We start from the raw sequence: 24,182 nt of genomic DNA, 5'->3' as shown, positions 1-24,182 counted from the left end.
CAGCTTCAAACTTTGCTCAGAATCATTAACACGTTGTTGCTTTTGATCGATTGTGAGCTCGCGCGGCACCCATTTTGCACACAACTTTCTCATGTACAAATATTCGTGAATGATATGATGTACAAGTTCAGATGATATCTTCACAATGTCTGCTATCTCGATCAACTTCACTTTACGGTCATTCAAAATTATTTTGTGAACTGTTTTGATTTTTTCGTCGGTGACAGCCTCTTTTGGGCGTCCACTGCGTTCTTCATCTTCGGTGTTCATTTCACCACGTTTTACCTTAGCATATCAATCAATGATGGTTGATTTTCCTGGTGCAAACCCCGGAAACTCTTCATCAAGCCAAGATTTTGCTTTCAACTGTATTTTCCCTTCAAAAAGCAATATTTTATCAGAACACGAAATTCTTTTTTTTCATCATTATTCAAATGACGAAAGTCATGCTGTCAAATTTTGACCCGTATCGTTTGAACTAAAAACCATATAGATTTAATACTAGCACCGCCATCTAAGCATCAGACCGGGGACTTTTTAATTGACCAAATAGAAGCAGGCGCGGATCCAGGAGGGGGGGGGACTGGGGGAACGTGCCCCCCCCAAATGGCCCAGGCACCTCTTAAATTTTGCCGGCCCTTCTAGAATTTGACATACTAAAGCTCAAATAATTACAAGATCAGCAAAAATTTCACCTTCAATACATTTTGCAAAAACCCATATTAATGAACGACAAAAAAAATGACGTCCCAAAATGGCGGAAGTGTCTGGGGTCCACATTTTCAGTATTTTGAGTATCTAAAAGTTCCCCCCCAAAAGTGGGGCCTGGATCCGCGCCTGAATAGAAGTCATCAGTGGTGCCAAGTTGGCGAGAAAAATCTCTAGAAACACTTTGAGATGTCTACCGTTGTAGGAAGGATCTTTCGGGCAATAGATCTTTGAAATCATAACAATTTAAATCTGTGAAAAATACATTTATTAAAACTATGAAATTTCAGTATTCTATATATTTTATTACAACCTATTCGTCTAAGTTTCTTATTGATTGATTTTCGCGAATCAAATAATAAAGGCTATGAACTGGCACATTGACAATTACAACAGTATGAAACTGATTAATGAACACTATGAAGTAGATTACATAAACATAAGTTCCCAACAGATAAGCAATCTATTAATCAGTTTCACAGTTGAAACAAAATTCGATTAACAATATAAATAAAATATTTCAAACCATGCTATCAAGATGATTTTCTACGTACTTGGAATGTGATGAGTCAGTCTTATTTTAAATAGTCTAACCGAATTGAACTCTCTATAGCTATATCTAGGAGATGTATTCTTTATACACATTGAAAGCAAGTTTTGAATCAAAAACAAATTGCTGTTTCAAGGATATCTTCAAAAGTCTATAATTGGGTGTAGTAAAAAGAATTTTTCCATAGACGGCTATAGTTAACTGTATGTCGCTTTGTGAAAGTCGGATTTAGTTCCATTAGATGGAGTTAGATAGATGAGATTTCGTACTACAAAAAATTTTCTGATAGTTTTGTGATTAGTTGACTCAGTTTAGTTTGAGCGCGTGTCAAAGAAGGACACTAACAAAGCGAAAATACGCTATATTTTACAGTTTTTCTTAGATGACGGCGAAAATTCGCTTCAACTGTGCCAATTTTTGGCCAATATGGACTAGGGCTTCTATGAGAGAGGCATAATTATATTACCTTCAAAATGGCAACAAGTTATCGAACAAAACAGCGCATATTTGACCTTAATCAGATCATTATTGTTTTTCATGCAAAAATAATGGATTTTTTTTACTACACCTGTAACTTTCATATGAATCTACGGCGATGAGTTTTAAATACTTCACTTTGAAAACTTCTAGTGACATAATTCAGAAGAAGTAATTAATTTATTGCCGAACTCCAAACAAGGGCACCTCATATTACTCAAAATTATCAAAGTCAAATTTCATTAAAAAAAATAGTATTGTTATGGATAAAAAATATTACTGTTGAAAATAATAATCATCTTCAAATAAAATTTTCACAAAATTTTGTCGTGAATATATATACAAATGTCAATTACCTACAATTTGCAAGACTTTCCTAAAAAAATAAATATGGCCATATACCTACAAGTTACTATTGCTTAATCCAACAATAAGAAAAGAGCGAATAGAAATAAGAACATATGCACATTCTTTCATAAACTATAACTTTCAAAGCATTATATATTTGTCATAAGAGATAATATAATATAGTTTATTCGTAAAATAAATATTATATCTGTGTAGGACTCAAATGTGATAGGAAGCAAAAAGTATAAACGAAACGAAGACTATACAAGAGGTAGAAGGATTACAAAGTAGTTGAACTTTAACGATTATAACGCTTCAATATTTCGTAATGTTGTACTTAATGAAGTACTGTTAAAAAATTGTTAATTTTTTCCTAACCATAATTTATCCTCAATACAATTTAACAGTATTTTGAAAAACTGCACTAGCATCTTCATTTTATAATACACGGAAAAAGAGAAAGAACCAAATGATAATGAAGAATATCGATCATAATAATTTTATATTGTACGTCAACGTGTAATTTATTATTATGTATGTCCTCCTTTCTAAAAAAGCATCGTAAGTTTGGTTTCCATTGTTAATTGATATTATGAACATTTTATTTGCTTCATCTACAAACCAAGCTTAATTTCAATATTCTTCAATCATTTTTGTTCGATTCTCAATTTTTGTATTTGATATTTGGTCCGAATCTTTCCGTATTAAGGCAGTTGTATTAAAAAACTTTCGTTGTTTTTTTCGTGGGTCATTCATCCCACATACATTGTTCCTTTTCTTTGATGTAATAGGAGAATAAATGACATTTCCTGCAGGTTTTGATGCCGCATCTGTAAGTAACGTAGGAATTTTTCGTCTGTCCTTTTCCTTTACAGTATTTCAAGCTGCATGGGTACCAACCGATGCAGATTTCGAGATGACAGTTGCAGGGTAGCCACATTTTCTTGGAACCCGTGCAACTTTCGATGTTATTTTTGGGAGAATCAGCCACTTCATTTTTCACCGAACGTTGCTTGGTTTTGGGCAGCTTTCTCAAAGCTTTCAGGTATGTTGTTACTGGAATTCCTGTAACAAAAAAAACATCATTAAATTATTGGGATGTTCATGTAGATCTAGATTATTGACAGACGAGTTAGATCAGACAACATAAAAATCTATGTATACAGGGTGAGTCTTTGTCTTGTACATATAATCCAACAGTAGATTCTTATATGAGGAATAGGTACTTTTATTTTTTGAAATGGCGAAATATTCTTTGAATATCTGGTATTTTTTATTGAATGTAATGGTCATAACGAATGAACTGAAAGACGTGGACGGAATTTTGTGTTCTGTCAAGATTCCATACTTCAATGAAAACCTCGAGAATCATTTCCTTCGATAGAACCAAAAAGTCAAAACAACAAGTAAAAACTCGCCCTGTATATTTTTGAATTATTTCTGTTGATTCAAGAAAATATTAATTTCATTTCAGTTGGGAACTTCAAAACCCAAAAAGAATATTTTTGAGTATTATTCAAATTTGTAATCGAATATTGGTATTAAATCGGCGAGAAGATCCTTCATGAAATTACAGAAGTCACAAGAGAATTGTTTTCAAAATATCTTATCACCTAAATAATCTGGAAACCTTCCGATTAAAGTGTCCAACTCGGACAAACAAAGGATGGTGGTAAGACAGTTGCTGTTCAGTTAGTTGGTTTCAACGACTTTATATAGAGTTTATACAGGTCTCTCATTACTACGATTCGTGAAACTGTTATTGTTATTATTATGATACTTCTCTGAATCGTGTAGAGGCCATTTGGAAATAGATGTTTGGAGGAGTTGAAAATGTCGTATTGTGTAAAGGAATAATGGTATGACGTATGTTGGAACAAACGTCATTTTCTATGATCATTATTTCTCACAGACGATGAGCATAAAGTCCTGATTTATTATCGACAGTTGGGTCAAAGAAATGGTATTTGAAGGAAAATCGTTCGCAATTTTCTCAAATTCTCAGTTTAGTTATACAGGGTGGCCACTTTTTCAATGGGATTGTATTGGTAACTTTTAAACAATAAGAGTTAGAAGGTCGGTCAAATGGTGAAAAAGTTGCATGCATAGAAGCATTATCAAGCAGTTCAAACAAATCGAGATTATCAGGGCCGGTTATTGAGATATCATAAAAAAGTAAATTCTGTCATTTTGATTTTTCTTGTTTTCCCACTTTATTTCAAATATTATCAAAAAATGTGACAGGAATTTTTTATTCGACAGTAAATTGTTCTCAATTTGACGTAATCAGATTTCGTATCCAACGTTTCGTGCTCTCTGGGCCACCCTCAACCTCATTTTCTTCAATACGGACCTGTATATTTTATGACACTTTTCGAAATAACTTTTAACGCTGAATTCAACGATATATCATACAATGTCATTCAAAGTTGATTTTCAGGTGATTTTGACCCTTATCCAAATTTCTTTGGGTCGGATCTGTATTACATTTAGGTACCTTTAGTTTAATTAACAACATCCAATACATTTCGATGAGAAAATCAACTAACTCATCTTGAACTAAATGGAACATATCAGAATCAAATCAAGAAACAAGTAATAATTATTTACATATTTCAATTCATATTAATTAAACGAATTATCATTTAATGAAAGAAAAATCGAATGATTATTCGAAAGTGAATGAAAATGAATGAAGTAAGTGGTCGAAATGTCCACCATTTTGTAAAATGCACTTAACGGTTCTGGAACCCATACTTCTTATTCATTTGCTATTTGGTCTTCTTGAATACCTTCCAATACATTCTCAATCTTCTCGCGAGAAATCACTATTGTTGGATTTGTCATTTGTTCCGTCGAAACAAATTACAGAATCGAACTTTATTTTGATATCATTACGATATAAGTTTTGCAAGGCTTGGTATTCAAATTTAAAATCATTGTATTCGCGTCTCTTGACTATTTTATTAACAGCAGTTTTTGATAAATTGCATTCACTACAGATCCGACCCAAAGAAAATTGGATAAGGGCCAAAATGACCTGAAAATCAAGTTTGAATGACATTGTATGATATATCGTTGAATTCAGCGTTGAAAGTTATTTCGAAAAGTGTCATAAAATATACAGGTCCGTATTGAAAAAAATGAGGTTGAGGGTGCCCCAGAGAGCACGAAACGTTGGATACGAAGTCTGATTACGTCAAATTGAGAACAATTTTCTGTTGAATAAAAAATTCCTGTCACATTTTTTGATAATATTTGAAATAAAGTGGGAAAAAAAGAAAAATCAAAATGACATAATTCACTTTTCTTATGATATCTCAATAACCGGCCCTGATAATTTCGATTTGTTTGAACTGCTTGATAATGCTTCTATGCATGCAACTTTTTCTCCATTTGACCGACCTTCTAACTCTTATGGTTTAAAAAATACAATCCCATTGAAAAAGTAGCCACTCTGTATATAAAACAAGCCAGAAGGCATTGATATTCTTATCACGAGTTCAAAATTCAATGAACGAGGTAGAATGAGCCTTCTGTACGAGTATTATATATGATATTGTGCAACAAGTGAGGAAAGCCCAACTTTTCTCACGGGTGCGGAAATTTGTGGCAAGAGCCTGAAAGGCAAGTGCCGCAAACACAGGAGTGAGAGAAGAACTTTTCCTATGACAGCTATGAAAAATAGCGTATTCTTCATAGCTTACTCAATTATAAAATTATGTTTTGCTCATACTGTGAGAACTATTATTTCACACGGCACTTTGCCCACACCTCGTTGGTAGACCAATGAAATTGGGCTTTTGAGAAGTCGTTTCGATGTAAACGCAAGAAATGAACAGATACTGCCAACGAAGGCCATTTTGAATTGAAGTAGGTACATTACTTGAATTATTTAAATTTGTGCAGTTGGGGGAAATAAAATATATTGTGCAACAATTGGGGAAAGTCCAACTTTTCTCACGAGTGTGGAAGTTTCACGAGCCTGAAAGGCGAGTGCCGCAAATACGCGAGTGAGAAAAGGACTTTCTTCACATGTTGCACACTATACGTTTCTTACAACTGCACAAATTTCAATAATACAAGTAATGTACGTGATTCATTTAGAAACGCCTTCATTGACAGTATCTGTCCTTGTTCTTGCGTTTCCATAGAAACGACTTCTCAAAAGCCCAATTTCATTGGTCTACGAAGTGAGGTGTGGACAAAGAGCTTTGTGGAATAATATTTCTCACAGTGTGGGCAATACATAGTTTTGAAATTGAGTAAGCTATGAAGAATACTCCAGAATGGAGTAATTTTTGGTTTTTCAACGTTATTAATGGTCTACACAGTAGTATCTGGTATCTTCAAGATATTTTCCAAACATTAACTGATTATTAAACATTTTGAATAGTTTCCCCAACTTTATTTTTCACTCTTACTAGAAATGGATGTGTCAGTCAAGAGCTTGTGTAAGCTGAAAGCCCTAAGTTGTTCATTATTTATATAGTCTCGGTTTTAGAATTCCGTGTTTTGTATATTTGGAATCATAGTTGTCTCTGAAGTTTTCTGTTTTGGTTCATTTCGTCTTTATAAAGATGACAAATGATAATGGACCTAGATTAGATCCTTGCGAAACGCCAGCTTTGAGCTCATACTCGTAAGAATTGAAACCATTATTCTAGATTACAAAGCCTTTAATATCAAGTTTTTGACCCGAGTATGGTTCGACTACCTGATATCTTCATCCTCCAATTTCCTTGTGTTCATCCATTCGTAAAGACGATAACTCTCGAACGTACTCATGTCAAACGCAACAAGAATTGGCAGGATCTTTGGGAGTGACGCAACAAGCCATTTTAAAATGCCTGAAAGTCACGGCAATGATTCAGAAACAAGGAAATTGGGTGCCGTACGAATTGAAGCCGAGAAATGTTGAGCTCCAATAGCAGTTGTAGGAAAAAATTTTCTCACTCGTGTGCTTGCGGCACTCGCCTTTCAGGTTCTGGCCACAAACTTCCACATCAGTGTGACCATCTATAGTAGAAATCTACTATTATAGTAGATTTCAGGCCACCCATGGTAGATAAATTTTTCATAGTAGATTATGTTGCTTCGATTCTACATGCTAAAGAAAGAAGCTTGTTGCGTGATGTTGCGAATTTACTCTAGATTCAGAAATGTTGAATATGATGAATAAAAATACACTTTATGAAAATATGAATCTTTCCGATATAAATGGTTAGTTCAATATATGCTCTTTTTTTCAATTTTATGTATACAGCATTATTTTATTGATTTTCTGACTATACTTTTATATATTGTATTTTTGTATATATTTTAAAATATGTATATTGTTTAGATATATTTTTTACACTGTTGACGATAATTTATATAGGGGCCAATAATATGTCGAGATATATAAATTTACTTTATGTGATAATGCTATGAATAAAGACTTTATTTATTTATTCATTTTATATTTGAATCAGTATTTTGTCAGCTTTAAATATAATTGATAATTTTTATGGAAAATAGTATATGTTTCAAATAACAATGTATTTAAAGATTTTTATTTGAAATAATGGTTGAAGGAACCTTCAAAAACAGTATACGCTGCTACCTAATTTCAGTATCATCAAACTTCACAGATAGCTTTCAAATATGGTTATGCGCATGCGCAAAGCTGATAGTAGATTTTAGTAGATTTCTATCATCCTCGTAGTAGATTCGCTTTTCGAAAGATGGTCACACTGTTCCACACTCGTGGGACAAGTTGGACTTTCCGCACTTGTTGCACAATATACTATTTCAATATTATATTCATTTCGATAACCCCTGAAGGAAAACCGTTCTTGATTTCCTCAAATTATTAGAGGGCAGTGGCGAGTTTTTTAACGAACGAGTGGTAGAATGAGCCTTCTCTACGAGTATTATACATTATTTTCATTCATTTATCGAAATCAATGAAATAATTCTATAAATATCGTTTAGTGATTTTTGCATTGAAAAATGTGGGTTGATAGTTTCAGCAATCTGTCGAAATGATTAGGGGTTAACAACAAACTTCTAACTGTCCCTGTATAGATACTAATAAACCAGCATTGCTGCAGCTTATTGTCCAGGAAAAGATAATGGGCAAAAGATCAATAGGAAGAAGAAGAAATTCATGGTTGAAGAACTTGAGAGAATGGTACAATTGAAACAACTGCCAGTTGTTTAGATCTGCAGTATCGAGAATAGGCTAAGCTTTGATGATAGCCAAACTTCGGAACGAAGACGGCACCTGAAGAAGAGGTAGCCAGCATTTACCAATGGTGAATATGTAAGTTGAAATTAATAATTTAATCTACAATTTACTGAAAAAATTCTCAAAATTGAGACTTCAAATTTGACAAAATATCAACTTGTTGCGTTTTTTTGCACTTGAGTACACTTCATATCCAAAAACTACGAAACAAGGCCCACCCAGTAGAGTAAACCAAGCAGCATCAGCAGCATCAATATGCGAACCTAGGTACGTATCAAACCGCCAGAGCCCACATTGATAGGTCGAATCTATATTATTATGACAAACTCATTCGATTCATGATCGAGAACACGATCCTGTCATTATCTGGGTGAAATACAGGGGTTGGCTGTGTCACAGATTTATTATCGGGTCAGCTCAGTTTGATCGTCATATTAATTATCGCTCTGTGTGGACGGATACGGGCAGTCGTAACTCAGGATCCTGATAGTTGCAGCCACCTTAATGGACAGTGTAATATCCGTCTGTTAGGCATAGTGGGAATAATAATAATGTATATCTTGTCACATTCTTCATTCGGATTGTTTCGATGCTCATGCCTTCGGACATAAATAGGACTTTTGTGGGTTGTAGAAGACCCTTTTGGAATGTGCAGCTTCCGGCAATATGTTGGATCTAGGTGGTATCAAATGATTGAGCAGAGTGCCAAAATATCATTGTACAGTATTCTTAACCAGCTCTTAAATGATGCATCCACAGTAGGAGGTTGCTATTAGAATTTCTTGTTTTGAGGTGACATTTTCGATTGGTGTTTCATAACTCTCACAACTTAGGAGATATTTTTTCAACATATTTCTATTCCTCAACAACTTTCTTAGGTTGGTACTCTCTTCTGGGTTTTTGAGACCTCAAGACAGCACTAGCCCTACGCAATGCTACCTTAGTCAGATCAGTACGGTAACGATCACTCTTCAAGAGCTTCTTGAGTTTATAGAGAGACTTTTTTGGTCCAGATTTGAAGGTTGTTTTGATTGTCCTCTCTTTAGGCTCATTCTGTTTCCTAGGTCTCTGACAGACTACGGTGAATCCTTTCTCGTCAGGTCCATCAACAATATCAACAGTCTTTTTGTGGATAATTCTATTATACCTGTAGGAGTTCAAGTTTGTGAGGTTGCTAGGTTCTGTACTGAAGGGTTTGCTGATATTCCTCTTCTTGAATAAGAAGGCATTATTATTCCTGATAATACTCCAAACTAGATGGGACGACATTTTGCCCGACTTTTATTTATTAGACAGAAAAAAGGACTTAAAGAGAACTCAGAAGATATATACTAACTGACAAAGAAACTATAACACCTAGAAGGGGCATTTTAAATTTTAATTTTTGATTTTTTTTTGGTAAAACATAGATAGCATAATATATAAAGAAATTTGGAGAAAAAAAACGAAAGGTTTACAATTTTTTTGATGAATTTTTTAATAATGTGTTTGTCCACCGCGATTATCTATACACTCCCCAACACGTCTCGGCATTGATGCAATAAGATGGTCTATTTCTTCTTGAGGGATACTATCCCAAGCTAACTGTCTACCCACTCAGAGCCGCCAAAGTCCGTGGGGGCTAGGGTAAATTTCCAAACCTTCTACCCATGATGTTCCAAACATTCTCTATGGGTGGAAGATTGGGGGATCTGGTCGGCCATGGCAAAACATTCACATGGGTCGCTTCGAAAAAGTTCAAACTAAGTCTGGCAACATGAGGTCGGGCTTCATCTTACTGAAATATTGGATTCTCGAGCCGATTAAGGTAAGGGAGGAAATATGGCTCCACTATTTATTGAAGGTAACGCAGCGCTGTGATGTTACCTCAAATAAAGACTAAAGCTGACCTACTTGCATGTGCAATAGCACCCCATACCATAACGCCTTCTGTCCGGTGTACATGACGCTCAACATCAAACTGAGGTTTAGGTCTTTCTCCCCAACGTCGTCTAACCCTTCTTCGGTCATCTTGTGAACCCAAGAAGAATCGAGATTCATCAGAATAGACGACCTGATGCCATTCCACATTCCAATGTTGACGTTATCTGCATCCTTGTAATCGTTGCCGGCGATGCTCAACCGTCAGAGTTAACACAAGATGGGATCGATAATGCTGTAGTCCAAAAGACCTTATCCGGAGGTAAACCGTTCGGATAGTTACAGGAGCTTGTTCTCCTAACCACTCATCAGCCAAAGATCGAGTTGTCTCAAATCAGTCTCTAATGCGAGTCGTTGACTTGTACATATATTTCCAACAATTCCAAGATTCCTTCAGAATTTCGAGTTATGAAATTCTACACCTCCAATTTTCAACTTCATATGAACGATATAAACAACCCTTCTTTCTGTAGACAAAGGTTTCTACCTATTATGAGGGAATGAATACCTATTCTTTTGAATTTCAATTGGTGATTGAAAAAGACAGGAATTCATTATTGGAATTTGTGACATTTCGTTCAATATGATCGTGCTTAATGATTAAAATCTAACATTAGTTTCGGTTCAAATGGATGTCAGAGTTAATCAACACTTCCATTCACGTGATATATCAGGATTATCATGGGTATAGGACAATAATTTCGAAACCACGGACTGCATGGACGCGTTCTACAATTCTAATGATCTCTGGTTACCAAGAGTGGTCCGATGAATAGCTTGTTTAGTAACGCTAATCAATTATTGTTTCACATGTGATTACATTGAGATCGTAAGCAAGAACCTGAAACTCCATCCATATGTTCCTTGGAATAACTAACGGTGTCCAATGTCCAAGTTAGTTTCAACTCAACTGCTATCCTTTTTATCGATTTACAAAGCACTCCCGTACTTGCTTTTCGTGGAAAGCTGATAACCACAAACTATATACGTTGAAAGTGCAGTAAGAAGATAATGTCGGTTTTTCTCAGGAACTTATCTGATACTTTATGTGGGAGTCATTCGGTTAACTTCAAAAAGAAAATAAAAGAGCGTTTCATATTCCATAACTCAAGTTCCATCAAATTATTATAATAATTTAGTGTCAAAAACACACAAAAATTGTTAGATAACACTTCGACAATTCAGATCCTCTACCCTTTCTATTCATAATAGAATATGGGCTCGCATAATCAATGACAACTATATATGTATCTTAAATGGCAACCGAGGCCTAACCCTTTCATTGAGCAGACTGGACATGACAGGGGATCAGGATTAAATTTGAAACACCTCAAACAACTTTTAATTGATTCCTTTGCCAACGTTAAACTACCTAAAGGCTCATAGAATTAGAGAATCATCAAGCCAAGTAGCTTGACATTCTAACCAACTAAATTACACACTTGAGCTTGACTTGTTTGATTTAAGATATTCATTGCTTGACTCGATATCAAGCTACTTGGTATTACTTGAGCTTTATATGCACGCGTCACACGGCATATATTTCTGCAATTTCGTGCGCGCTTGGACTAAATAAGGGGATTCCTCGAGCGCCGAGAGACTGAAGCATTCGCCAGTGTGAATTTATTGGTAGATTTCTCACACTTCTATGAAATCTATCGGTAGATTTTGGTATATTGTTTCAGAAATATCTTTCCAAACTTGGTCCAAATTGCCAAGAATTTTTTATCAGCTCCTGCTGAAAGATCAGAGTTGCTCTTACAGTTACAAAAACCCGCAATAGGTTAGGTGACAAAAATATAAGATGCCTTAGGCCGGCCATCCACGTACAGTTGAAACTGTCAGTTTCGACTGAACAGTTAAAACTGTCAGTTTCAACTGTGAACTGAGATGTGCACACATGTGCAGTTCAAAGATTCAGTTTGTTCCATGATGGATTCGAGAAGCTCCGACGATCTGGCGGTCCTCGGTTTAATTTTTGCAATTTTACCAAGAATAAAGAAGAGAAAGCATAAACAGTGGTGCAAGCAGTGGCTACAAAAAAGAAATTTATCTTCACACATAAATTTATTGAGAGAATTAGGAGAAGAACCATTAGATTTTCTCAATTATTTGCGCATGACTGAAACAGTGTACCAAAAATTACTATTACTATTTCTTGGTCGTACCAGGTTCCATTTCTTCCAACTTTTTCGCCCGTCTGATGTATGCCGCATCTTTTTTGGCGCAATCGTGATAATCAGCCGATGTCACTTGCCATAAACAATGTTCCGACCTATATAGTTCGATAAAATCGACTATAACCTGGTTATGTTTACGCGACATTGTGATGCGCACCCTTGCTCGACACGAAATCAACTGAGAACTCCACAGTTGAACCCCCACACACTGTCAGTTCAGTTAAACCTTTCAGTTAAAAATATGAACAATTTCATTTCTCTCAGTTGAACTGTTCAGTTGAAAAATTCGAGTTGAACTGAGACTGAAATACCCACTCACGTAGAGTTTCGACTGACAGTTTTAACTGTTCAGTCGAAACTGACAGTTTCAACTGTACGTGGATGGCCGGCCTTATGTGTCTTAGATCCTGGATGGAAAATTATGAAATCAAACAAAACCTGGAGGTTTCTCAATATTGAGAAACTTAATTTTTTTATTCTGTTATGATTTATAGTGATTTAATTTAATGTCTATTTCAAAAAAGTTGATATTTTCGGTTCTTTTATACAATAAGTTTAATAAATAAAAGAGTTTTTTGCAAGGTTCCTTCTCATTTCATCATTTTTTCATCGATGTGACATTACACAATAAAACTACCAAAAATCATTGATATGGATTGATATGATTCGAGTACTTGATAAATTAATACTTGACTTGACTTGAGATTGAAAAACTACCACTTGACTTGATCTTAACTAAAAATCGAGTCAAGCTGAAGCCTCAAGCCAAGTAGCTTCAAAATCAAGCCAAGCCGTGAATCCCTACATAGAATTGTCCACTTGAAAATAGTAAAGATTGAAGGCCAGGATTTAAAAGCTAGCGGTGTTTATACTCGGAAAGTAATTTTGTGTAATTAAGCTTTGAACACAATAAAATAGGATGTTTCACATTAAAAGTTAAATCAGTAACTTTCAGTCTACCAGACAGGCAATCTAGCAATGCATAATCTGTTAAAAATTTTGTCACTTGTCAGTTACTCAAGATGTTACCAAAAAGTAGCATAAACACAAATCAATAGGTAATCTATCAATGCATAACCTGTTGAAAATTCTGTCAACTGTCAGTTACTCAAGATGTTAACAAAAAGTAGCATAAAATAAATTCGCTACCAAAGATGGCGACTACTCCGTGGGGTAAACTGACAGAATGCGTCCAGCAGAAAATTCACAGAATATTGACAACTGTTCCACAACTGTTGTGCCTGCTGAAGGTGCCCATGATAGAGCGATCTGTTCAAGGAACAAGCACTCAAAAATCCTCCACACCTTGCTGCCCCTTCACCTGAGGAACCGAAAGCCATGCAAACCACTAATCAAGGACAATCGATCCTCCATCAAGTTGCCCATTCCTTTAATTACTGTTTCCTCGAACTGTCTCACGGTAGCTGCACTTAATTGAAGTGGCCAATCCGAACGTGCAGTCCAGCGAACATCAATCATTTGTATATCTAATGAACTAACTCCGCAGTCGGGAAGGTATTCCATATCACTCGGCCTGTCCTGGTGCCAGAACCAGCGCAACCATCTGGATGATTAATTATAGAAACGCAGTGACATTCTCGTGGATTCAAGCCTCAATAAATAATGAGCCGGAGTCGGGACAGGTCGCTTTGAAGAAGCGAGAAAAGCCAAATGTAGCTCCTTGCATCATGCGCGGATTCGAGAGGTGATGGTTGAGGTTTGTAGCCACCTCACTATTTAGACATTTAGTTGAGGGAATTGTGGCGTTCACTGGCGAATCGAGAGGGGATTCTGAGGTTTGAGTAGGGATTCACGGCTTGGCTTGATATTCAAGCTACTTGACCCAAGCTCAAAAAGCTTGAGCTTGACTGAAATCAACTCAAGTTCAAGTCATGTTACTTAATAAATAAATACTTGAATTGAAAAACTACAACTTGACTTGAACTTGAGTTGATTTCAGGTCAAGCTCAAGCTAACGGGTGTTTTTTTTCGAGGTATATAACGTTAAGTTGGCATTACTCTTCAAGATGGTGACCGATTTGAAAGCTGTCGAGTGATTTATTCTCAGTTTGGTTTGGCTACGTCAACAAACAAAACAGCCGCATTTGGAGTGAAGCTAATCCTTAAGTGTACGTCGAAACACCGTTACATCCAGAAAAACTGGCTGTTTGGTGCGCTTTATGGGCTGGTGGAATCATCTTCAGAAACGATGATGGCCAGAACGTTACAGTCAATGGTGATCGGTATAGAGGCATGACTAACTTTTTCATTCCTGAATTGAACAACCATGATGTCCAGGAGCTGTGGTTTCAACAAGACGGCGCAAAATGTGACACAGCTCGTGCCACAATCGATTTATTGAAAGACACGTTTGGTGACCGCCTAATTTTACGTTTTGAAACTGTGAATTGGACTCCAAGATCTTGTGATTTAACACCGCTAGACTACTTTCTGTGGGGCTATGTAAAGTCATTGGTCTATGCGGATAAACCACAAACCCTTGACCATTTGGAAGACAACATTCGCCTTGTTATTGCCGATATACGGCCACAAATGTTGGAAAAAGTCATCGAAAATTGGACGTCCAGATTGGACTACATCCGAACCATCCGTGGCGGTCATATGCCAGAAATCATATTTAAAATGTAATGCCACAAGATTATCATGCGGATAAATAAAATTCATGTCAATCGAATAATCCATCGTTGTTTTATTGCAATTTAAAGTTCTATAGCTCTAAAAAAAACACCCTTTACTTGGCTTGAGATTGAGTCAAGTAGCTTGAATATCAAGCCAAGCCGTGAATCCCTAGGTTTGAGCAACTTTAGGTCAAGTCCGTATATCGATATTCTTCTGGTTCTTCATGGGGTGTTGATGCCAGCTTCTTTGTGAGGAAGCTTTGACTTTGGTTTTTTTCTGCTGCTGAATACTCTTGTTCTCTTCGGTTCAATAGTGCTTATGTTCATAGAATGGATAGATTAACGTTTCTATGAGAAGTTTCAGTGGAATTATTAGATCTACACCTTTACATTGGTTATCAGTGCTATCACATTTCTTCCGTCTTATATGCGTAGACAGGTCTCAGCCAAGAAAACTTGGGAAATATCTCATTTCTACCCGAACTTATTTCCAATTGTATCTTACTGCCCAGATACTAGAAAAGTCACGCTAACCTTTATAATAATAATATTCAACATAAATAAACATGATGAGTTACAGAGGTTTTTAATTCTAAAATTAACTACCTGTGCGTAACTATAAATTAACATTTTCTCTTATTTTCAACCTGTGGTTGTACACAACTAAACTTATTTTCTAATCAACCCTGATATGGAACAACACAAGACGAATACATTTCAAAATATCTCTTATCGGGTAATATATGTCTAATCGGGTAATATTATTGTCAAATCGGGTAATATATTTCAAATCCGTTATATTATCTTCAACTGAAATCAATTCACAAATCATATAGTGGGTGAAATGTCAACTCAGTTAGTGTATGAAATCAGGTTAGTTCATAAATCGGGATAGGTTATACTATTACACATCTATTTTTTACATTTGATTTATCAATGTTTCCGCATATTTGCGGCCTCTTTGTATAATCCAAAATTTTATTTTCTTTTTGAACTGCTTGTAATTTCTAATTTTTGTTAGATCTTCAGGAATCTTCTCATATATGCGCGGTGCAAGATAATGAAAGTACCTTTGTCCTATTTTTTTTTTGATCTTGATGTCTGGTAAGAATTATCTTTATTCCTTGTAGTATATGACTGGTTTTTTTTTTCCAATATTATTTTTCCTTCAAAAATATTAATAACTATTTTGAGTATGTAGAGCTGCCTCGTGTCTAGAATTTTTGATGTCTGATATAGTGGTTCACTCGGATGTGTAATTTTCTTGCCATGAATTATTCTCAACATCCATTTTTGCATAATATTAAGGTTCTTGAGATGAACGTCATAAACTCCACCCCATCCCAAGATGCCATAAATAATTTGAGACTGAACCAGGGCATTGAATATTATCATCAAATGTTTAAGGCTTTTCAAATATTTTTTCATCATTCTTATTTTATTCAAAAGAACTCTAAGTTTTTTAACTACATGACCGATATGTTGATCCCATTTCAAATTCACATCAATTATTATCCCGAGATACTTAATGAATTTTGTCTCTGGAATTTTCATTTCTGGACTTATTTCAAGATGCCCTATTGGACCAAAAGAATATGAAGAAAAGGGCAGGTATTTAGTCTTGTCAAGGTTCAAGGTAAGTTTGTTTGCTTGGAACCAATTCTGTATATGTCTGAAATCCGTCTCTGCTTTATGTTTCAGATCTTCCCATGTATCAGCTCTGTAGTGTATGGCGGTGTCAACTGCAAAGCTAACTATACTGCCCTTACTTGTACATCTGGACAAACTATTAATATACACTAAAAACAGAAGCGGACCCATGACCGTTCCCTGAGGAACGCCGTAAGTTACTATCCTTGAAGAGCTCCTATCTTCACCTATATCTACAATCTGTTGGCGATTCGTTAGGTATTATGGATTGATACTTTCCTTCAATCTAATTAAGTTGAAGTAATCATATCTCATTAAATTAATTTGAAGATTAATTGGTAAAAGTAGTTTTTCCTCCACAATTTCGTGCCATTGAAGTGACAAGAAAATTTGTTCTGAATAGAGTTCTTGTAATGACTTCAACAAAGGTCTAATCGTTAATTCTTTAGAGAAAGTTCTAAGTTTCAATCTTCCTAGGAATATTTGGTGTATATTAAATCTACAATAGTATGCTCTTTAAATGGCATTCTATTGATAGCCCACTAAGTGAGTGTGGTTTAGAAGAAACCATTGAACATTTGGTGAATACTTGTCCAATTTATAAATTTCATCTTTGTTTTCAAGCTATCCATTCAGACGCTCCATCATTTCACTACGGAATCTAATCGACAGTTAGCTGAGTGGACAGCACACGATGAACCGAATCCAAAGCGAGGAAAAACACAACAGTCAGCTGGCAAGGTTATGGCATCAATAATCTGGGATGCGCAAGGTATATTATTCATTGATTATCTCCGAAAACGCCAGACCATCAACAACGATTATTATATAGCGTTATTGCATCGTTTAAAGGATGAAATCGTTAAAAAACGGCCCCATTTGAAGAAAAAAAGGTATTGTTTCATCAAGACAATGCGCCGTGTCACAAATCAATGAAAATAATGGCAAAATTGCATGAATTGGGCTCCGAATTGCTTCTGCATCTACCGTATTCGCCAGATCTGGCCCCCAGCGACATTTTTCCTGTTCTCAGACCTCAAAAGAATGATCGCTGGAAAGAAATTTAGCGCCAATGAAGAAGTAATCGCCGAAACTGAAGCCTATTTTGAAGCGAAAGACAAATCGTACTACAAAAATGGTATTGAAAAGTTGGAAGAACGCTATGATCACTGTATCGCCCTCGAAGGCAACTATGTTGAATAGTAAAATCGAATTTTGTCGAAAAAATGGGTTTTACTATAGTAGACCGGGGACTTTTCTATTGGCCTGTTAGACCAATGAAATTGAGCATTTGAGAAGTCGTTTCTATAGAAACGCAAGAAATTACTTGAATTATTTAAATTTGTGCAGTTGCAAGGCAAAATTTACGGAAAGCAAGGCCCAGGAAGAAGAAGAAGAAGAAGTGCAGTTGCACACTATACAGTGTGCAACATGTGGAGACACTTCTTTTTCTCACTCGTGTGTTTCCAGATTCGTAAGAAAAGTTGAACCTTCCTCCCTTGTTGCATAATATACTTTCCATTTATTTCTATTCATTTCCATTACGTTACTTATTGTTAAATGTATTCCGAGCCATATTTCCTTTATGGAACAAACACCTTATAATTCAGAAAATTATTGTATTCTTCAAATGAATCAATAGAATTCATTAAACCCGATGTCATTGCTTTTCTGTTAGGCGTTGGTACTCAAATTCAATTTTATGTGCCCCCCACGGCGAAATCCTGGATACGCCCATGGCTTGCACTATGGTGTCATGAACGGAAGCGTCGCGATGCACTTTGCAAAGCGTGTGCCGGAGATTTATCAACACAGTTGACACTATCTTCCCGAAAGAGGAGTGAATTAATAAACCACTTCAGGATAATATATCCAACGCTCCATTTGAAATTTATGCAGGAGCAGTAGATCGCATTATTTTTATGGCCCTGGTTACTCCCGTCCAAATTATGAAGAATTATTCCCTCGTGTACACAGCGTTACATGAGGGCAATACAGTTTTCGGTGAATTATGGAGTAACAGGGCGAAGTTATCGAGTTTTCTGTATCTCAATGAATAATTAAGGATCTGTACTCATTTTCGCGTAAATTTCAGTTTTATAACTTTCCGAAGGTAATCCTATCAATGTTGTAAATAATATATTAAATTCATGCAACGTGAGAAAAACAAGAAACTTATAATGAAAGATAATGTTGTTTATTTCTGTTAAGCTACAAGCATAAACATTATTCATGGGGGCGGGAGCTTGTACGTGATTTAACAATCACAGGGGAACAGCTGTTTTGGTTTCGAGGTTTTTTGAGCTGATTCTATATAAATTTGATGTCCTGAATTCAAATAAAGTATTCATTCTTACCTAGGAGTTCAAATTTTTAAGAGAAATATAAGTTACATTATTTTAACTCAAATCCGTAAGTGTGGTGAACAAAAGTAGATACGAAATTTTTATTTTGGTTATACAAAATACAATATTATGTCGTACTTAAAAACAAACAAAAAAAAAACATTGAAGAAATTAAATAGTCACTCAACACTTCGAAAACTTCTTTTCCGCGACATTCTTGAATGTTATTTCAAACAGTCCCTTTTTGAACTCCAGCAGTAATCTGCCATCAAGTGCATGTCCCATCGTCCTCCATATAACTTCAATATCTTGGTGAAATCTTTCACCTTGTTCCTCACTCATGTCACCTAAATTTTCTGGAAAACGGTCTAAGAAGATGTGTAAATAGTGTATTTTAATACTCATATTGCACCCTAAAGATTTGAAACTATTAAGCATCTTGTTAACTATTTTAACATAGTTTTGAGCTTTTTGTTTGCCCAGAAAATTTTCTACGACTGCAACAAATGATGTCCAAGCTTCTCGTTCAACTTGATTTTTTGAATTTATGATGGCAGGATCCTTAATTGATTGTCTTATTTGTGGGTCGTCAAATATCCCTTCTTTGAGTTTGTCTGTGTCCAAATGATTCATTGTTACCCCTATATAAGCAAAACAAGACCCATTCTTATCAAGAGCCTCGACAAATTGCTTTATTAAGCCCAGCTTTATATGTAATGGAGGAAGAATGGTTTTTTTCTCTAACTTACCCGAGTTAGGGGATTGAAAAGGTCAGTTCAGGTACCTGATAGGCAATGGTTCCACTATTTGTAGATTTAACTGGAATTTACTCAATTACAGACTGACAATAAAACCATTGTACCTACATTAATGAATATATAATAATTTTAGAACTATTATAAATGAATATACTGAATGAAACCCACAATGGTACATAAGTTGATGTATCTAAACAAGTAGAGCTGATAGAGAAAAACGGATCGCATGTACAGATTTAGCATCCCAAATATGATTAAAATCAGCTCTAACATCCCAGGAACCAAAAACAATTTTTTTGTTGTTGTCCTGTGTAATGGATTGTAGTCTTTCAGCCATCTACAAAACTTTCTAGTCTAGTTCACCTTCGTTCAACAAAGGTCTGTTGAAAACGAATTGGTATAGATACACGAAGTAACAAGAAAATTTCCATTTCACCCCAGACAACCAAATCGTCTCTAGTAATAACACGAGAGGCAAAAGTTCAGTCTTTTCCATTCTGAACAAAATCGCCACCAAATTACATCATCGGTCGAAGCATGGAAGTCGTGCATTCTGAATAACAAATCAAACTGGAGCGGAGAAGGAATTTGAAAGCAAATAAATGACATGAAAAGGTACTTTGGACTGTTCCCATCAAAGCCGTTACGTTTAATGTGTATTGGTTCAGAAAAGGCTGGCAAATTGCTTCTGAAAATCTAAGGCTGCAATCTATTTCGAAACGAACTGCACACAGAAGCGTTGCACCTATAAATAGATGGGAGTTTGGTTTGGATAATAGAACGCCGCATGTAAAATAATATAGTTTCTGTAGTTATAAAAGTTGTTGTTGTTTCGTTCCCTTGTTGTTGTTTTGCCTCCTGCCATATTGAGATAATTTCAATAGTACCATTCTTGGACGTTCGCCAAAAAAAATAAAAGTCTAGCTCAGTGAAATGTCATTGAATTATCAAAATGCAGTGCATTGGTTGTAGTTATTGAAATAATTCATTATACAGGTGTCCCGTAAAGACCACGTCAAACCGAGGGAGAATGTAGATCAAAGGATAACCCACCTGCTATGACAAAATTCCCATTATAAAAGTCTTACCGTTTTCGAGATATTTTTTTTTGTTGAAAATAATGAATTTTTGCCCCTTTCAATAGTTTTGTCGTTACGGTTGGTACAATTTTACATCTTTGTGGTTAATTCTTTCAGTAAAATATTGCTGAAGAATGATTTCAACGATTACGTTAAAAACATCCTCCGAACATTTTAAAGGGGGGCTATGAGAAATATTTTTATTGGAAATTTTGGTAGTGGATTATTTTGTTGATGAAGTTAAGCACATCGTAGTGGAAAAAAAAAATGTACCGAGCTACTGCTGCACATAACACCAATAAATTGTCTATTTTATTGTGATTTCAAAGAGGTATCACACAAGTCATTTGTTATTCAAAAAAAAAAGATATGACTGTTTTTATCCAAATGGGTACGTTTCTGACAAAATCAAGTTTGTCAATTCTATTAAGAAATCTTTGATGTTGCATTACTTAGTGAACAATGACAATTGTTTACTTGCGAAAATATTACTCGTATAATTATTCACCTCAACGAAATTCAATTTTGCCGGCAAATTTTGGTAAACATCATGCAGATCCAGATTTTTTTAATAAGATCATTTAGAGCGACGAGTCTCCCTGTACCAAGGATGGGTACATGAAGACCTAAATCCTCTGGACTTTTAATATTGGGGCTGTCTAAAAGACAAAGTATTCGCAACACCCATACGTGATGAAGCCGAATTGCGGATGTGTTCTCTCAATTCGGCTTCATCACGTATGATTGTTGCGTATACTTTGTCTTTGAGGCAGCCCCAATAATAAAAGTCCATAGGATTTAGGTCAGGTGAACGAGGAGGCCACAAAATTTCACCTTCTCTTCCAATTCACCGGTGGGGATAAGTTCTATTCAAATGTGCGGTAACTTCGAGTCCGTAATGTGCTGGGCATCCATCATGTTGAAACCACAGACTACGTCGCAGCGCCAGTGGCACATCTTCCAATAAAATGGGCAGCTGGTTGGTTAAAAATTCCAAATAATTGTTTGCGTTCAGTGATGGCAGCAGGTCGATCGGGCCCAAAATTGAGCCATACAATATTCCAGTCCATAAATTGATCTTGAATCAATATTGTGATCTATCTTCTCCCACCTCGTGTGGATTTATAATATTCCAGCTATGCACATTGTGGAGATTCATGTACTCATCCTTGGTACAGGAAGACTCGTCGCTCTGAATGATCTTTTGAAAAAATCGGGATCTGCATGATGTTTTCCAAAATTTGCCGGCAAAATTGAAATTCGTTGAGGTGAATAATTATGCGAGTTATATTTTCGCCCGTAAACAATTGCCATTGTTCACTAAGTATTGCAACATCGAAGATTTCTTAACAGAATTGACAAACTTGATTTTGTCGTACCCATTTGGATAAAAACAGCCATATCTTTTTTCTTTGAATAACAAATGACTTGTGTGATACTTCTTTGAAATCACTATAAAATAAACAATGTATTGGTGTAATGTGCAGCAGTAGCTCGGTATATTTTTTTTCCACTACGATGGGCTAAACTTCATGAACAAAATAATCCACTACCAAAATTTCCAATAAAAATATTTCTCATAGCCCCCCTTTAAAATTTTCGGAAGATGTTTTCAATGTAAACGTTAAAACCATTCTTCAGCAATATTTTAGAGAAAAAATTAACCAGAAAGATGTAAAATTGTACCAACCGTAAGGGCGAAACTATTGAAAGGGGCAAAAATTCATTATTTAAAAACAAAAAATATCTCGAAAACGGTAAGACTTTTATAATGGGAATTTTGTCATAGCAGGTGGGTTATCCTTTGATCTACATTCTCCCTCGGTTTGACGTGGTCTTTACGGGACACCCTGTATAATCGTTACGAATACCAACATAGACAATATATTTCGATTATACGAACCTCTTCACTCGACGTAGTTCGCGAAACATCACTCGAGCTGCGCACTCGTGATGTTTCGCGAACTACGTCGAATGATGAGGTTCGTATAATCAAATATTGTCTATGCTCTTGTGATATTATAACTGATAATTGCATTCAGTTCAATTATCAATCCCTATGACAACACTATTGAGTTTGACAATTTCTTTCCAAATAAATTTCAAAACGTCACGTTTCGTCAACGCATACCTTCGAAGTATAACAAAGTATAAATGCTATAATTAAACAAAAATTCCCAGAAATACAACATAGAGTCACAAATATATTTGGGGAATATTTATGGATTTTTGCTGCGAACGAAAATATGAATTGAATGAACATAGGAGCTTAGAAGAATTGACGTTGATACTAAAAGATTAGGCGGTCAATATAAGAAAGAAAGACAAGGCCTAATATAAAGAAGCAACGGTGAAGACAATGTGGAACTTTTTGTGCAAACTCTTGCAAAAAAGTACTATAATGACTTATTTTAATAAAATGACAAATTTCTCAAGCTCGTATCTTGGTAAGAGTTACCAAGTAACGAGTTTTCGATTGTCATAAAATGATCTCGTCTATTATCAATGACCTAGGGATATTACTACTGATAATCATACGAGATATTATGCGTTGAAACAGAAAATATTGAACCATTGTGTAAAATCTGCAGTATATTGGTGGGTGAAACGCTTCTCATATCACTGATTGCATCTAGCCAAAATTGCAATTTCTACAGAAAGATTAGAAGCGATCCTGAAAGTTTGTCATCTGAAGTTATAAACCGCAAACAGCATATCACAGCCTTCTTCGCCGAGTTGGAAATATGATATCGCAAGAGTCTTTCGTATTCGTTTCTCCTAGATTTCCCAGGATGATAAATGGTGTCTGGATAGAGTCCCATATGAATTCTCCAAGTTTTGTTTCGCTCTATAAGTGCCACTACGAAATGGGCAAAACTTTGATAAATCTCTCGTTTCAGTCACGAAAAGTGAAATTCATGCTTCTCAAGTTTAGACGGATTATTCTACAAAGTTTCAGTTTGCTTTCGGAATATGTATCGTCAAATTTAGTGGTGTATCCTTTATACGTAAGGTGACGAAGGAACGGGTGGTTTTTTAGAGCATGAGAAGTTTCGATTGTTGTTGACATTATTGTCTATGGTTTGCCCGTTGAGAATATCATTTTGTGTTGACATTTGTTTTCAGTAAGGTTTGGTGATTCATCATGAATCGTTTACGCCAGAACAACGCTTCCAAATTGTGATAATTTACTCTGAAAAAATAAATCTGTTCGCGAAATTCATGGAAACTGTCCATTTTACGGTAAACATAATAGGCCTATAGTGAGCAAGCAATTCGTGTTGTGATTGATCGTT

The 24,182-nt window shown here is 35.6% G+C and overlaps 2 protein-coding genes across 2 annotated transcripts in view; both read right to left on the bottom strand.

Moving 5' to 3' along the window:
- Positions 1–959: 959 nt before the first annotated feature.
- The window catches only part of LOC123683751 (out at first protein), a 255,380-nt gene continuing 232,157 nt past the window's right edge, over positions 960–24,182 (bottom strand). The window contains exon 4 of the mRNA XM_045622624.1: positions 960–3,148. Coding sequence (XP_045478580.1) covers positions 2,832–3,148 — 317 coding nt within the window. The 3' untranslated portion in view covers positions 960–2,831. The remainder of the gene's footprint in view (positions 3,149–24,182) is intronic.
- On the bottom strand, positions 9,171–9,606 carry LOC123683753 (60S ribosomal protein L28-like). Its single transcript, XM_045622629.1, has one exon. It carries the CDS (start codon positions 9,582–9,584, stop codon positions 9,171–9,173), a length of 414 nt encoding a protein of 137 aa, XP_045478585.1. The 5' UTR covers positions 9,585–9,606.

This window comes from Harmonia axyridis, chromosome 7, assembly GCF_914767665.1.
Source record: "Harmonia axyridis chromosome 7, icHarAxyr1.1, whole genome shotgun sequence".
Lineage (NCBI taxonomy): Eukaryota > Metazoa > Arthropoda > Insecta > Coleoptera > Coccinellidae > Harmonia > Harmonia axyridis.
Note: the sequence above shows the minus strand (reverse complement) of the source record. Positions and strands in the feature narration are given on the sequence as shown.